This window comes from Humulus lupulus, chromosome 2, assembly GCF_963169125.1.
Source record: "Humulus lupulus chromosome 2, drHumLupu1.1, whole genome shotgun sequence".
NCBI lineage: Eukaryota > Viridiplantae > Streptophyta > Magnoliopsida > Rosales > Cannabaceae > Humulus > Humulus lupulus.
The window spans coordinates 66,996,279-67,010,538 of NC_084794.1; the positions used below are offsets into that span (position 1 = coordinate 66,996,279).

At 32.9% G+C, this 14,260-nt stretch overlaps 2 protein-coding genes across 5 annotated transcripts; both read left to right on the forward strand.

Annotated features, from left to right (window-relative positions):
- The first annotated feature begins 1,796 nt into the window (after positions 1-1,796).
- Positions 1,797-7,190, forward strand: LOC133817975 (polypyrimidine tract-binding protein homolog 1-like). 4 transcript variants are annotated; one of them, XR_009885755.1, is made up of 10 exons: positions 1,797-2,169; positions 2,840-3,049; positions 3,832-3,894; positions 3,971-4,044; positions 4,139-4,234; positions 5,455-5,512; positions 5,618-5,722; positions 5,817-5,898; positions 6,038-6,252; positions 6,370-6,526. XR_009885755.1 is itself a non-coding variant. In XM_062250648.1 (10 exons), exons 1-10 carry the CDS (start codon positions 1,987-1,989, stop codon positions 6,790-6,792), a joined length of 1,407 nt encoding a protein of 468 aa, XP_062106632.1. In that variant the 5' UTR covers positions 1,797-1,986; the 3' UTR covers positions 6,793-7,190. The 4 variants fall into 4 exon arrangements, 3 of the variants coding, with proteins under 3 accessions (XP_062106632.1, XP_062106634.1, XP_062106633.1); XM_062250648.1 differs by having other exon boundaries at positions 6,038-6,150; positions 6,370-7,190; XM_062250650.1 differs by having other exon boundaries at positions 6,038-6,103; positions 6,370-6,636.
- Positions 7,191-12,276: 5,086 nt separating this feature from the next.
- LOC133817977 (expansin-A15-like) lies at positions 12,277-13,989 on the forward strand. The gene is made up of 4 exons (XM_062250651.1): positions 12,277-12,417; positions 12,572-12,709; positions 12,787-13,075; positions 13,205-13,989. The coding sequence occupies exons 2-4, from the start codon at positions 12,577-12,579 to the stop codon at positions 13,512-13,514; spliced, it is 732 nt and encodes a 243-aa protein (XP_062106635.1). The 5' UTR covers positions 12,277-12,417; positions 12,572-12,576; the 3' UTR covers positions 13,515-13,989.
- The last annotated feature ends 271 nt before the right edge of the window (positions 13,990-14,260 follow it).

Consider the following 14,260-nt stretch of genomic DNA (forward strand, 5'->3'; position numbering starts at 1 on the left):
ACAGTTTTTTATTTTTTAATGTTAACTTTAGTATAATATTTTTTATATTTAACATAATATTCTTATATTTAACGGTAGTTTTTAAACACTTAAACTTAAATAAAATAAAATAAAATAAATAATTAAAAAAATTAAAATAGAATATCTTTGAGATATTTTACAATAATAGTTATTTAAAAATAATAAATAATTAAACAAATTAAAATATGATATTTTTGAGATATTTTACCATGATAATTATTCAAAAATAATAAATAATTATACAAATTAAAATATGATATTTTTTTAGATATTTTACCATGATAATTATTTAAAAACAACAAAATCATACGTTTTATAACTTAAATAAAATTTAATTAAACTTAAACTCATTTATTAGAATAATATCATATTAAACATATAATATAATTTACTGTCAATTAGTAACAAATTGATTTTTTTTTTTAAAACTAGCAAGAAACTTAAATGTAAAATATGCTTATAATATTTAATATTACATTTGTACACCCTGATTTTCCCACGGGCTGATTAACGAGCTGAGATACGGCCTAATCATGACTACCACGTGGACATCCCCAAGACCGGAGCTGCCATCATAGGATCCTACCTCCTTAGCTCAAGGTAACCCAAGGGTTCGCCAAGATTGCTTAAGGACTGAGTCTGGGCTCTGAAGGCCGCAGGTCGAGGTAAGCATCCAGCTCGTGGTACGAGCTAGAGTTGGAGCTGTGACCTTTTGTAAAGTCAACCACGCAAGGTAAACGTGCATATATCAGACATCACGTGTCTGATATACCCCTGACTTCTCGGACACGCAGCGTGAACGTGCGTATTCAGACACCCACGACTGGGTTGGGCCGTGCGACCCATTATCCCCTTACCTATTGATTTGACCACACTTATGTGTCAGGTTTAGGAATTAATCATGAATGTCACAGAGTTGACATGATAGGTAAGAAGGTCACGGGATGACCTTCTTACCAACTCCCAGGTGCCTTCTCCTATAAATATGGAGACCCTGAGAATTACAAAGGGTTGGATTCTATTATGTAAAAAATACCCTGTAAAAGAATATAGGATATAGTAATAATACTGACTGATGGAGTAGAATGATTTTAACTTTTGAACCATCTAAAAAACGTATTTTGTGTCACCATTCTATTTCTAAGATCATTCATCTATTTCGGTTCAACATAAGCACTAATTCCTTCCTCTTTCTTTTCTTAATTACCTGTTGGCGAAGAACTGCCTCAACAACATTAAACATATAATATATAATATCCTATTGTCACTCCCAAATTAAAAAACTAGAACAAACATAAACTTACACAAAAATAAATAAATTATTTAATTAAAATATAATATTTATTTAAAATTTATATGACATTAATATAAATTTAATAAAAATAATTAATAAATTTTATAAATAAAATTAAACAAACTTGCATATTTGTTTAAATTCAATGTAACTACTTATATTTTTTTTAAGTTACTATATTATTATAATATATAGATATAGAAATAAATATCGGATAGAACATAGTTCTATCAAATCCTGTCAATATAATCCAGTTCGATCCTGTTTACCAGTTCCCCGAACATAATTTAGGTTACATATTTTTAAAATGAAAAAGTAGGACTATATTTATATAAATAAAACCTAAAAAGGAAAAGAAGGGAAATTAAACCTATATATATATAAAAAAAAGGGAATATTAACTTTATCCGGATGCGGTGATCAGTACGCGCCAAGCAGCCACAGATCTATACTTTTTCTAATATAAATAAAAAAGTTAAAAATAAAAAAGGCTTTCACGTCCCAACAATCCCAAATTCATATCAATCCATCCCAGAACCTCCCTCTTTCTCCTGGATATTTTCCCAAACTTTGACGGAAAATTCTCTACAACTTTCCCTACATCCAAACACAATTTCCCTGTTTGCCATACCCTAATCCCCCTGAGTTCTGCTATTCCGGCGAAATTTTCGATGTCAACCTCGGGTACGCCCCAGTTCAGATACACCCAGACCCCGTCGAAAGTCCTCCATCTCCGAAATCTTCCGTGGGAGTGCACCGAAGAGGAACTCATCGAGCTCTGCAAGCCTTTTGGTAAGATTGTCAATACCAAGTGTAATGTCGGCGCCAATCGCAACCAGGCTTTCGTTGAATTTGTAAGCCATTTCCTCTGGCTCATCTTGCGCTTCGATTTGATTTCTTTTATTATTATTATTATTATTATTATTATTATTATTATTATGATTATTTATAAACAGTTGAAGCTTCCTAGTTTAGTGTAAATATAGTATCGATAACAAGTCATGAAGAATACTTGGGGTTTTTTTCCTTTCTGATTAGGGTTTGGGGGTGAGCTTCCTTAGGAGGGTTTAAGTTTAAAACCATCAATTATTGCGTTTTTTTTATACAAAAGAACGTAAGTCTTTTTACAGTGAAGTTTTATTGGTTTAGGATTAATTGTACACATTAGCATAGTTCAAGTTTTGTTACACCATACTTATATATGAATTAGCAGTGTACAATTTTCCGAAAAAATGGATTAGAGAAATTTAAGTACACATTTGTACTAAAATGTAAACGGTTGAATAGTTTGAGGATGTTTCCGATACTAATTATATTTATGGATTTCACTATTTTACTTCAAAAATATTTTGTGCTTTAGTCATAACTTATTTCTGCTGGCTCCTCTAGTCCTCTTGTTGGTTTGTATGTACCTTTGAAGAATTTTTTCTTAGTTTGTTACATAAAAAGACTTATATATTTCCTTAAATATCGTTAACATAGCTATATTATATATTGATATAAATAATATTATTGCTTTTGCAGGCAGACTTAAATCAGGCCATTTCCATGGTTTCTTATTATGCTTCATCTTCGGAGCCTGCACAAGTTCGAGGGAAAACTGTATATATCCAGTACTCAAATAGACATGAAATTGTCAACAACAAAAGTCCTGGAGATGTTCCCGGAAATGTCCTGTTGGTAACCATTGAAGGTGTAGAAGCCGGGGACGTGAGCATTGATGTTATTCACTTGGTAAGTGCTTGCTGTACTAAGTTTTATGTGCATCTTCTTAGCTTTTGCTGTATTTAATTGGTACAATAACTAGCTGATTCATATCCACTCTGGGGTACACCCCGACATAGCTACAAAGTACGGCTACATATTGCTCGTATATTAATCTCTGTAAATACAATATTTTTCAATCCTTTTCCTTAAAATTATATATAGATAATATTAATAATCATAATTCTGCCAACAATTTCAAGTGAAATGCGTATAGGAAGTTGTTTGATCCTGTTTCCTAACAAGTATGAACCTCATTCCAGAGTTGAATGTTTTCTATAAAATTTGTGTATTGGATGCGTTATCTATTCTAAACAATGTTTTCATATGGTATGAGTAAAAGATAAAATAATAAATGCTTCTTCTGTTTTTAATACCTCCAACATACTACACTGCTGGTCCTTTTGGTCTCCTCTCAGTATATCAAACAAATTAGTTTCTCCTCACCTTTATTATGCTATTTAAATTAAGTTCCAATTATTCTTTGATTGAAATTGGTTGAATCACAGATGGTGTTGTATCTTATTTAAATTGTTTTGTTGGAAACAGTTTGGAATTATTATCATGTACGTCATACCCCTTTCTAAGGTCACGCATTTATGTACAGGTGTCATTCTGCACTTATTACTCATCTGTTTGGAATTTTTTGTAGTCCTATAACAATTTCACATTGAAGGTGGTTCTAACATTTTGAGGGTTTTGTTGCTAATATCAATTTGATGTGTTCACAAGTTATTTTAACTTTTTTGCAGGTGTTTTCTGCATTTGGATTTGTGCACAAGATTGCCACTTTTGAAAAGGCTGCAGGTTTTCAGGTTTGTTATCAGTAATATTGGTGTTTTCTTGCAGTGCATTTTCACTATGGCACCCTCATTTGGGTTGGATTTGCAGGCATTGATTCAGTTCAGTGACGCGGAGACTGCATCTTCAGCAAGGAATGCCTTGGATGGAAGGAGCATACCCAGGTATGCTCTATAACGTACCCTTCTTATTATGGAATTTATTGACTGCATATCCATTAACTTGAGTGATAATTTGAGCTTTGCTATTTTATTTTAGGTATCTCCTTCCAGAGCATGTTGGTTCATGCCACTTACGCATTTCATATTCTGCCCACACTGATCTAAATATAAAATTTCAGTCTCATCGTAGCAGGTATGATTGCAAGAAGATCTGTCATCTCTTCGCTCTTTGTGTCTAAAATAGAGAATTGTTTCCCCTTGTGTTTCTGTTTGTTATTGGTTTTGGCTTTTGAGACGCTTCTAATTGATGTGTACTTTTTGTCATCTAGGGTGTTTAGTGAAGCCTGCTAGCCAGAACACAGATGTGTTGCAATTTAGTAATTTCCTTGATCTTCTGATTGTAGTTTAATGCATTTAATGTCATTGTTGTTAGAGCACCTTATATATTATTGTAGAAATGTCACAAATGGAATGGTTACTTCTTTTCTAGGTGGTTCTCTATTAACTTGGTATTATATTCTAGAAACTTAACTTCTTTCTCAACCAAAGATTGTACAGTCTTGTTACTCATATATCTCCCTTGACTGAGGTGATTTTATATTTTTGAATTTATAATAAGCAGTAAGATTGAGTTGTAAACTTATGCATGCGCTTTGATGTTTCTTTTTCCCCTCCGCCTTAGTTTCTTCTCTTTTGGATTGCAGCTTTTTGTTGTTAGGTGATATTCATTATTTAAAATTCCTTTTTAATTTATGTTGAGTAACTGGTGTCATGATGCTAAAATTTTCAAGAGTATGTAAATTTGAACTCGACCTAGGGACTTTTCCACTGTTATACCTTATGGGGTATGAAACTAAAGCTTCTTTGCCTTCTGAATTCAACACTACACTGTCTGAGAAAATGACTAGGGCTTTCATTAAATATTTCAGTGTAACGATTTATTTACTAAATCTTTGCATGCATTTTGAAACTGACTGAAATAGGTCAATATTTCCAACCATCACATTAGCTGCAATTTATTTCTTCAGTCATTGAAATATCTTTATAATGGTCCAGTATGTTCCTTCCTAGTTCACTAATGTCTAGAGTTAAAAATTTGGTGTTGCCCTTCCTATCTGTTGCTGTGTCCCAGGAGTTGAGAGTCTCGAAGCTGATAAGTAGTTCTGTCTTGTTGATGTGGTGCAGTCTATATTTGATTCTCAATCTATTGCCTTCATTTACTAATTTCTACATACATCTTTATGTTGAGTATGCTATTGGCTTCATGGAGTTACTATAGTTTGAGATGGTCTTTAGATGTTGATAATTAGGAGTTATATTAATACAACGCTCATTTTCTGAAGTTTTTCAAAATACAAGTTATATGAAAGTATATGTATAACATATGTGAATTTTGTTTGGATGGTTTTACAGAGATTATACAAATCCGTACCTTCCTGTGAATCCTACTGCGATTGAGGGTATTTCTCAGGTATATTCTTGTTGTTAGTATCTTTGTCTATTTCTTGGTATGTTTGTCCCCTTCTTGGTTCATTTAAAGATGGTTACAAAAAGACTAATTCATCATCATCTCCAGCCTGCTGTAGGTCCTGATGGAAAAAAGAAAGAGCCAGAGAGTAATGTGCTTCTTGCATCAATAGAGAACATGCAGTATGCTGTTACTGTTGATGTTATTCACACAGTGAGGATATTTTCTCTGTTATATTTCTTTGATTACTTATTATTATGTTTCTAGATTGATCTATTTCATAAAATTATCATGTTTACTTGGCTAGGTGTTTTCTGCATTTGGTACAGTCCAGAAAATTGCAATATTTGAAAAGAATGGTCAAACTCAGGCATTGGTCCAGTACCCTGGTATTCCTTTGCTCATAAGACTTTTAATTTTTTGCAAGTTCAGAATCTCTGCCTGTGATCCATTCCCATCTATGGTAACCATTTGATGATTACTTGCAAAATTTGTTAGATTTGATTGATTTTGAGCTGTAATTTTCAGATATCAGTACCGCAGCAGTTGCCAGAGAAGCTTTAGAAGGACATTGCATATATGATGGTGGCTATTGTAAGCTTCATCTATCATACTCTCGTCATACTGATCTCAATGTAAAGGTATAAAATATGTGCTTTTGAGTTGCGTTAATGGGGAAAATAAATATAATGTAAAGACATCCAAAGTGGATCCGTTGAATGGAAAAAGATTTGTTCCTGAATGTATGCTTCTTGACACTTTGAATTCCCTTTTACACTTGTTTATTTGTGTTATCACTGTATCTTTTAAGAAAGATAGGTATTTCTACTTATTTTTTTTCTCTCTTTATGTGATTATAGGCTTACAGTGACAAGAGTAGAGATTATACGATTCCAGATGCTAGTCTACTTGCAGCGCAACAACCTCCTGGTGCCACCGCCGCACCACCACAGTGGCAGAATCCTCAGTACCCTGGCAACGAGTATGGTGGTGCCGTACAAGGTCACATCCCTCTGGGTCAAGGACCATGGGATCCATCTATGCAGGCTGGAAGATCAACTTATGTCTCTGCTCCTGGCACTTTTCCTGGCCAGAATTTTGCAACATCGTCAGTTCCCTCATATGCAGCAGCAGCAGTGCCTTCTGGTTCGTCTCCTCATGCCTCTACAAGACCGTCTCAGCCTGGAGCTCCACCTAACCTGCGACATGATGGTGCTTCGCCTCCTGGGGTGAGACCTGGAGGCATTTCACCTTCTGGTCAACCTGCTTACTATGGCCAATAGGTTGTATCTTCTTTTCTTTCAACTAAAATGCATATTACCATAGTTTCTCTATCCATTTCCTTGTCTGATTTATTTTTATTTTTTTCCTTCTTCATTGGCCTTTTTTTCCTTTTGGTTTCCTTGCTATTTTTGCTCCCGAGAATGTGTCTTGGAAAGAATTCACACCACAAATTAAATTGCAGTGTCTGAAACTCGAATGTCTTTCCTGCTCAGCCTGGAAACTGTGATTCTGGCTATTAAATTTTCAACATGACATGATTATGATCCTAGAGTTTTCTGTTCACACTGAAAAGAGAAAAAGGTTTTTGTTTTTTGGTCAAAAAAATATTATAATCAATTCCTTTACCTAATGGATTGCTACTTGGAATGGAAAGTTTTTTATTTGTTTTTAGGCCAAAGATATAGTAAGAAAATATGTCGTATTTAATGTTGACTGAATAAGGTACTTGGTGGTTGTACCCTACCTATTGTTTTGCGAGTAAATGTATAATCGAATGGGGCCTTCTTTTGTGCTGAGATGAGAAAATAGAAATGTTGTTTTCTCGAAATAACTGTTGGCAAACCACATCAATAATGTGTCTTCAGTCGGTAAGTATATACTTAGATAAAAGGGGTGTCCGTTGATGCATTCCAAGAGTTGAGTACAGACAATTAAGAAGTGGGATTGGCCTACCTGTTTGAGAAGAGTGTCAACTCTTGCGGTGGCCATGTGCCTGTGGGAACTGGGATTGGAATGGTACTGAAACATGATCCGTACAAGCAATATTAAATCAATCTCTATGTAGCTGCTCAGGTACTTGTCTCGAGTGTAACTTGTCCCGAGTCTTGGCTAGTAAATAATTCAACATAGACAACATATTATTGGATTTGATGACTTCTGATGATGACGAACGTGATCAAAATAATAGCTTATGATTAGATTATATTTATTAAGTTAGACTAGAGGCAGATATTATGATTATTAAACTATTCTATAATTGATAAAAACAATGCACACAACATTATGAAGTAATGCCAGTAAACGTGAGAGATTTGATCCCAATGACACTACTACTACCTAAATAACAAAGAAATATTAAGCCGCATGTGCACAAGTATTCGATATATTAATCTTAAGAGTTTGATCAATGATTATGCTGTTTTTCCAAGCATTAATCATTTTCTTAAGTATCGGTCTAGCAGTTGAATCTCAAAACATCATTAACTTGAGAGCATAATTTGGTTTTGGACACAAGTATATGTCTTATATTGACAAAAAATAGAAAAAAGAAAAACTGAGTTTAGTACTATAATAGCATTGCGCAAGGTGTCATAGTTGGCCTACAATCTAAATTTCATTTATCGAATGTCCATTAGGTGGTTGTCATTTATAAAAGTACATGGACCACTTTTGAATCGAGAGATTTCGAGAAGTAACTTCACAAACACAATATCTGCCCATATAAGCTGATTTTGAAGTGTCTCAGAAACATGGTTTGAGCATGTTTGTTGGTGAGGAGACCACGTCCCAACTCAATATATATATATATATATATATATATATGTGCTAATGTTACATTAAATCAAAAACTCATCAGAATATATAGATCTTCATTTTAGTACTATCTGCATTATATTACATTAGTTAAAATTTTATAAATCTTGGGTTATATATCAGGTTCGGTGCACCACATATATAAAACCGTGTGTACATATTTGCGTATTTATTAGAGGTCTTTGTTTTAGATTTTTAATGATGAAAGAGATGCAGATATTGACACCCACTAGAGCTTTAATGTTATACACAGACGTTTCTAACAGTGAATACATAACAAATTAATATGGATTCATATGAGTACTATTATTACTACATAAATATATGGAGTAGTATTTGACACAAGCACTGGCCAACATGCATGCAAGTGATGCAAAAATGATATTTTGAAACTACTGTTTCCACTGTTACAATCATATATAGACGATTTTGTACGGTTGTAATAGCTAGAACTAATATGAAGTATTTAACATATACAAGGCAAATGATCATATACGGGAGATAATTCAACAAAGTTCCATTTGAGCCATATATCCTAAATGCAAATTCATGGCTTGCAGTTGATACACATGTAATGTTGTGTATATACATATATATATATATATATGTAGATATAGATATATAATGTGTAGAACTGAAACAGTAGATTGTGCTTTACGTCACATTATTCAACAGTAGGAAATCGCAATCACACATGGCTTTGAGAATGCAGCTGCATGTGCCTCTAGTAAATTCATTCATATATAGATAATGGATTGTTTGGAACCATGCACTATCTGCTTCAAACTACAGTACGTCTAGCTAGGTTTTGTTCTTTTCTTTTGTCAAATTTTACTAGATTTCAATTTTAATTTTTTGTTTGTTTTGCTTTGGTTACACTCAAGAACATTAATGTTTCTACATTTCGTCAAATGGTTTAATATATATATATATATGATTATATATGTAAGAATGCAAGAATTTGCAAATAATTTGCTGAATTAGGCCCGGATATAGTATAATATGATTCCGTGAAGCACACGTTTCAAGCCAAGAAGAAAATAAAATTTAAGTAGCTTTTAATAATGGGAAATATGATTAGTTATCATTTTCATAGTTTAGCAAATTAAAAAAAAAAAGCTGTAACATTTAGTCACGGCAGATTAATTTACGGTGCTCAAAACACTATTGGTATTTTTATGATAATTTTTTTTCTGAAAAAAAACACTAAGAGATACATGTGACACACTAAGAAACACTAGTACTATTAGTGTCTCGATGCAATAAATCTTTTCAAAGGTTTCCTATATATTTCAGCAGTAACTAATTTACTTTTGCAATCAATTACTTAATTGACGAATCTCATGACACTAAAGGCCCACCAAATGGAGTCCAAATATACCCCATATTTTTTCTTCATATTATATATATTTTCTCAAGTGAAGATAAGGTCCTATCCATTAATCAATATCAATGGACTTACTTACACTTTACAATATTGAACTCATGAGCTTTAATTAAACCAAGCTAATTGGTGACATATAGCCATCTATTTATATCTTTGAAACAATTAAAGAGAGAACCTTGTGCTCCAAACAAAGAAAAACTAATTTCAACTTTGATATAATGGCCAATGGCCATGTATATATACATACATACATACATATATACATACATACATACATACATACATTCATATATATAGGACCAGCCTGCTGATTTATATTTAAACAAATGAATCAAGTACACATCATATAGCGCCATTTCAAAATAATAGAGGAGAATAATAAAACTTCTCCTTGACATGCCACATGACACAATTACTCTATGCACTTAGCCACCTTAAAAGACTAGTACATATAGTCTCTTAAAGGAAAAGGAGTGTGTAATAGGTAGTCTAATTAGGTCAAATATGTAAAAAGAGTACAAAAAAACCACTTTCACAAATCTAATAAAAGGTAGTAATAATTTCAGGCATAAATGCAGAATGAGGTCTTCCTATGTGCATGTAAAAACTACAATGATTATAATTTATTTTTAGCAAAGATTGCTTTTGTCCCTATTGCCCCATTTTTGCTCGTAATATTATTCTTGATTATTTAAAAAAAAAATTTAAAGTAGTAAGAGACAATAGTCTTTACTACTGTGGCAGATTATCACAGTACATACTGCTCAATGAGAAAAGGGGGACAGAACAAGTTGTTAATTTCTTAATTATTGGGGGAGAAATAGGCAATTATTATTAGGCACCTAGAGACCTTTTAATCATTAATTCAATCTTATCATTTCCTTTTTTTTTTTTGCTTTTTTATTTATTTATTTATTATTATTATTAAATGATAACGAGGAGATTAAGAACCTTGGTTTGAAAAGTAGGGTACTTTGTAGTCGATATACTCTTAAGACCGGGACACATTAGAAGCATATATATATAGTTAACTGAATATGTATATATATTTATATATAAAAAAGTAAGAAATAATATATATTGTTTGATTGAACGGTCAACTTGGCCTAAAACATACCTAAGGTTATCATTGATCTATTTTAAGGAAGCATAACAAGTTTTTTTAAAGTATAATTAGAAAAGTCACGGTGTATTAGAAGGGGCCTACTTATTATTTGAGATTTTATTTATTTATTTGAGTTACATTACATACTACAGGACAACCTTTTTTATTTTTATTTTACATATATTCATATAAATACTTGATATATAAAGAAACAAAAGAAAAAGAAGAAGAAGAAGAAAAAAAAACTCCTACAAATATAAAGTGGAGCATGCTGTCAAAATAGTGTTCTCTTCTCTTGATTGAGTTTGACTCATTTTTATTATTTATGTTATCTCTCATCTTCAGTTTGTAAATAATTTGATTAAAGATATTTCTCATATATTTTTTTGTGCTAATTATAATTCTCATATTTCTTATGAAAAAATATGCATAATAATTCACGAGTTAGTTTTTCATTTTGTCAGTCTATCTTATTTCTAATAAAATTTATGATACTCTATTTTTCGTTTTAATTCTGTAGATTTAGAATATTAAAGAACATTTTCTTTTCTATATATATAAATAAAACAAATTTACAAAATATTAAAAAAATGATCATATTTTGATTGTTTATATGCTAGAGAGAGCTTCAAAGAAGGAGCATAATCAATGTGCTATTGTCTCTCTCCAATGTCCACTCAGAAGTTATGAGTAGCTAGCATTTAATAGCAATCTCATTATTATTATTATTTATTTATTTACATAACAAAAAATAATGGATCTGACAGCGAGGGAAAGAAGAAAACAATCATTTATTTTGCTGAAGATTTTTTTTTTAATTTATGCATGTGGTGATCATCACAGAGGTATTATTTCAAGTTCCGTAAAAATTCAGGAGAAAAAAAAGGGTGTCGTTTGATGATCATATTAATTATATCCTCACAGAATGAATATATTAATATCTATATTATTATGATTTTATAAACAATTTGTATAATATATTCATCAACATATACAAAAGAATATATAGCTATATAATTAAATGGTACATTTTTCAAACACTCAAAAAAGTAGTAGCTGTATGCGGTAGTAATAGTAGTTGTGGACTTATGATAAAATAGTAGTGTGTGCTGGTAATTTTAGCCATTTATGACTCTCTGTAGTCCACAGTGGGCTTAAATATTTTGCTGTAATAGAGCCATTCTGTCTTCCACTCGTAAATATTGTCCTATACACACACTCACACACTCACACACTCACACACATATATATATGTATGTAAGAAAATTAGAAAGAAGAATTTCTAACAAAGAAAATATAGTCTTAGCCAAGGACTAATTCACGCGGTTTCAATAATTAATCTTAGAAAATATACAACTGAACTGCATACTGCCCTCATTAATTAGCTCCACAAATTACTGTCCCAAGCAAGAGGCCATGCATCTCTCTCTCTCTCTCTCTATACATATATTTTTTCTACATTGACTGCTGCCTAACAGCTCAAGTTTCACAAGCATATATCATCAAGTGGTCAACATCGTGCGATGTTGACTGAGCCCTCTATTTATTCCTCCTAAAAAACCCCATTTTCTTCATCATTTCCTCAACACTTCTTTCAAGGTTGGTTCCTAAAATCTTCTCTTATTTCCCACATTTCCTTCGCTCCCAAAAATAAGAGGAAAAAATTAATATTGCTGAAGAAGATCATCATCATCATCATCATCATCATATAATAGTTGTGTACGTAGTAACATTATTTTGTGTTTCCGTGCAGAAAAAATGGCATTGTTGGGCATCCTCCTTCTGAGCTTTCTCTCATCAGTGATTTCATCAGCCAGAGGCTCCTACTATGCCGGTTGGACCAACGCTCACGCCACTTTCTATGGAGGAGGCGATGCTTCTGGCACAATGGGTACGTACACAAACACATGTATACTTTGATTATATATATATTTGAAAAGTAAAAATGATATTGATGTGTATGTATAGGTGGGGCTTGTGGGTATGGGAACCTGTACAGCCAGGGTTACGGGACGAACACAGCAGCACTGAGCACAGCATTGTTCAACGACGGACTAAGCTGCGGTGCATGCTTCCAGCTTCGGTGCGCCAACGACCCTCAATGGTGCCTGCCGGGGACCATTGTAGTGACGGCCACCAATTTCTGCCCTCCTGGGGGCTGGTGTGACCCTCCCAACCTCCACTTCGACCTCTCTCAGCCCGTCTTTCTCCGCATTGCCCAGTACAAAGCCGGAATCGTCCCCGTCGTCTACAGAAGGTACGTATAGATATATATAATCACAACAACCAAGCTCGATCTCTATACATATATAGCTAGACATTATCATTATTATTATGGTTAATAATAATTTTTGTTATGTGTGTGTGGCCGGGGCTGGGGTTGCAGAGTGAGATGCAGAAGAAGAGGAGGGATTCGGTTCAGCATAAATGGGCACTCGTACTTCAATTTGGTACTGATAACAAACGTAGGGGGAGCTGGTGACGTGCATGCAGTGGCAATTAAAGGATCTCGTAGTCGGTGGCAACCAATGTCAAGGAACTGGGGCCAGAACTGGCAGAGCAATTCATATCTAAACGGCCAAAGTCTCTCATTTATTGTCACAGCTAGTGATGGTCGATCTGTTATCTCCTACAACGTCGCTCCTCCTAGTTGGTCCTTTGGTGTTACATATACTGGTAGTCAGTTTCGTTACTAGCTACCTCATCAGCTACCTTTATTTTATTACACTCCATCAAATAATTGATAAAAATATCTATTTTTTTTAACTATATATATAATATAGATTTTATTCAAGAGACCTACGTACGTGACATTTATATATAAAGGGTACTCATAAAAATGTGAGAAAGTGTTTGCTTTTTAAAAAAATGCTTATATAGTCGCTTAAAGAAAGAGAGAGAGAGAGAGAGGGGGAGAGAGAGAGAGAGAGAGAGTTAATTTGCTTGCAGTAATTCAACTCAGTTTGGTATACATATATATGTTATAGATTTGGTCAGAGTACTACAAAAATGAATATATATATGTGGCTCGGAGGTTGTTTATTTATATTAAGTAATGCTATATACGTATCAATTAATGTATAGCAGATTGAAAAGCAGCCTTCTCTGATTTGCTGTTTAAGTTTTGTAACTTCAAGACAGTTTTAATAAAGTTACTACTGTTCCTGAATATTTATATGTGCTGGTTTTTGATTCATGATCAAACTTATTAAGTGAGATCTTAATGCAGATGCAATTAGCATTTCTGATCGTTATATACATATATTGTCAGAGAATCGAAGAGAAAATCTTTGATTTCTTTTATTTTTTGAGGGAATCTTTGTACTGTTTATCATTTTCAGAGATCATACTGCTGCTTTTATATACACTATTAGAAATTTTATAATGTACTTTGTTGGGTCGTATGCAATATTTGTTATGAATGAGAATAATATAAAAAAAA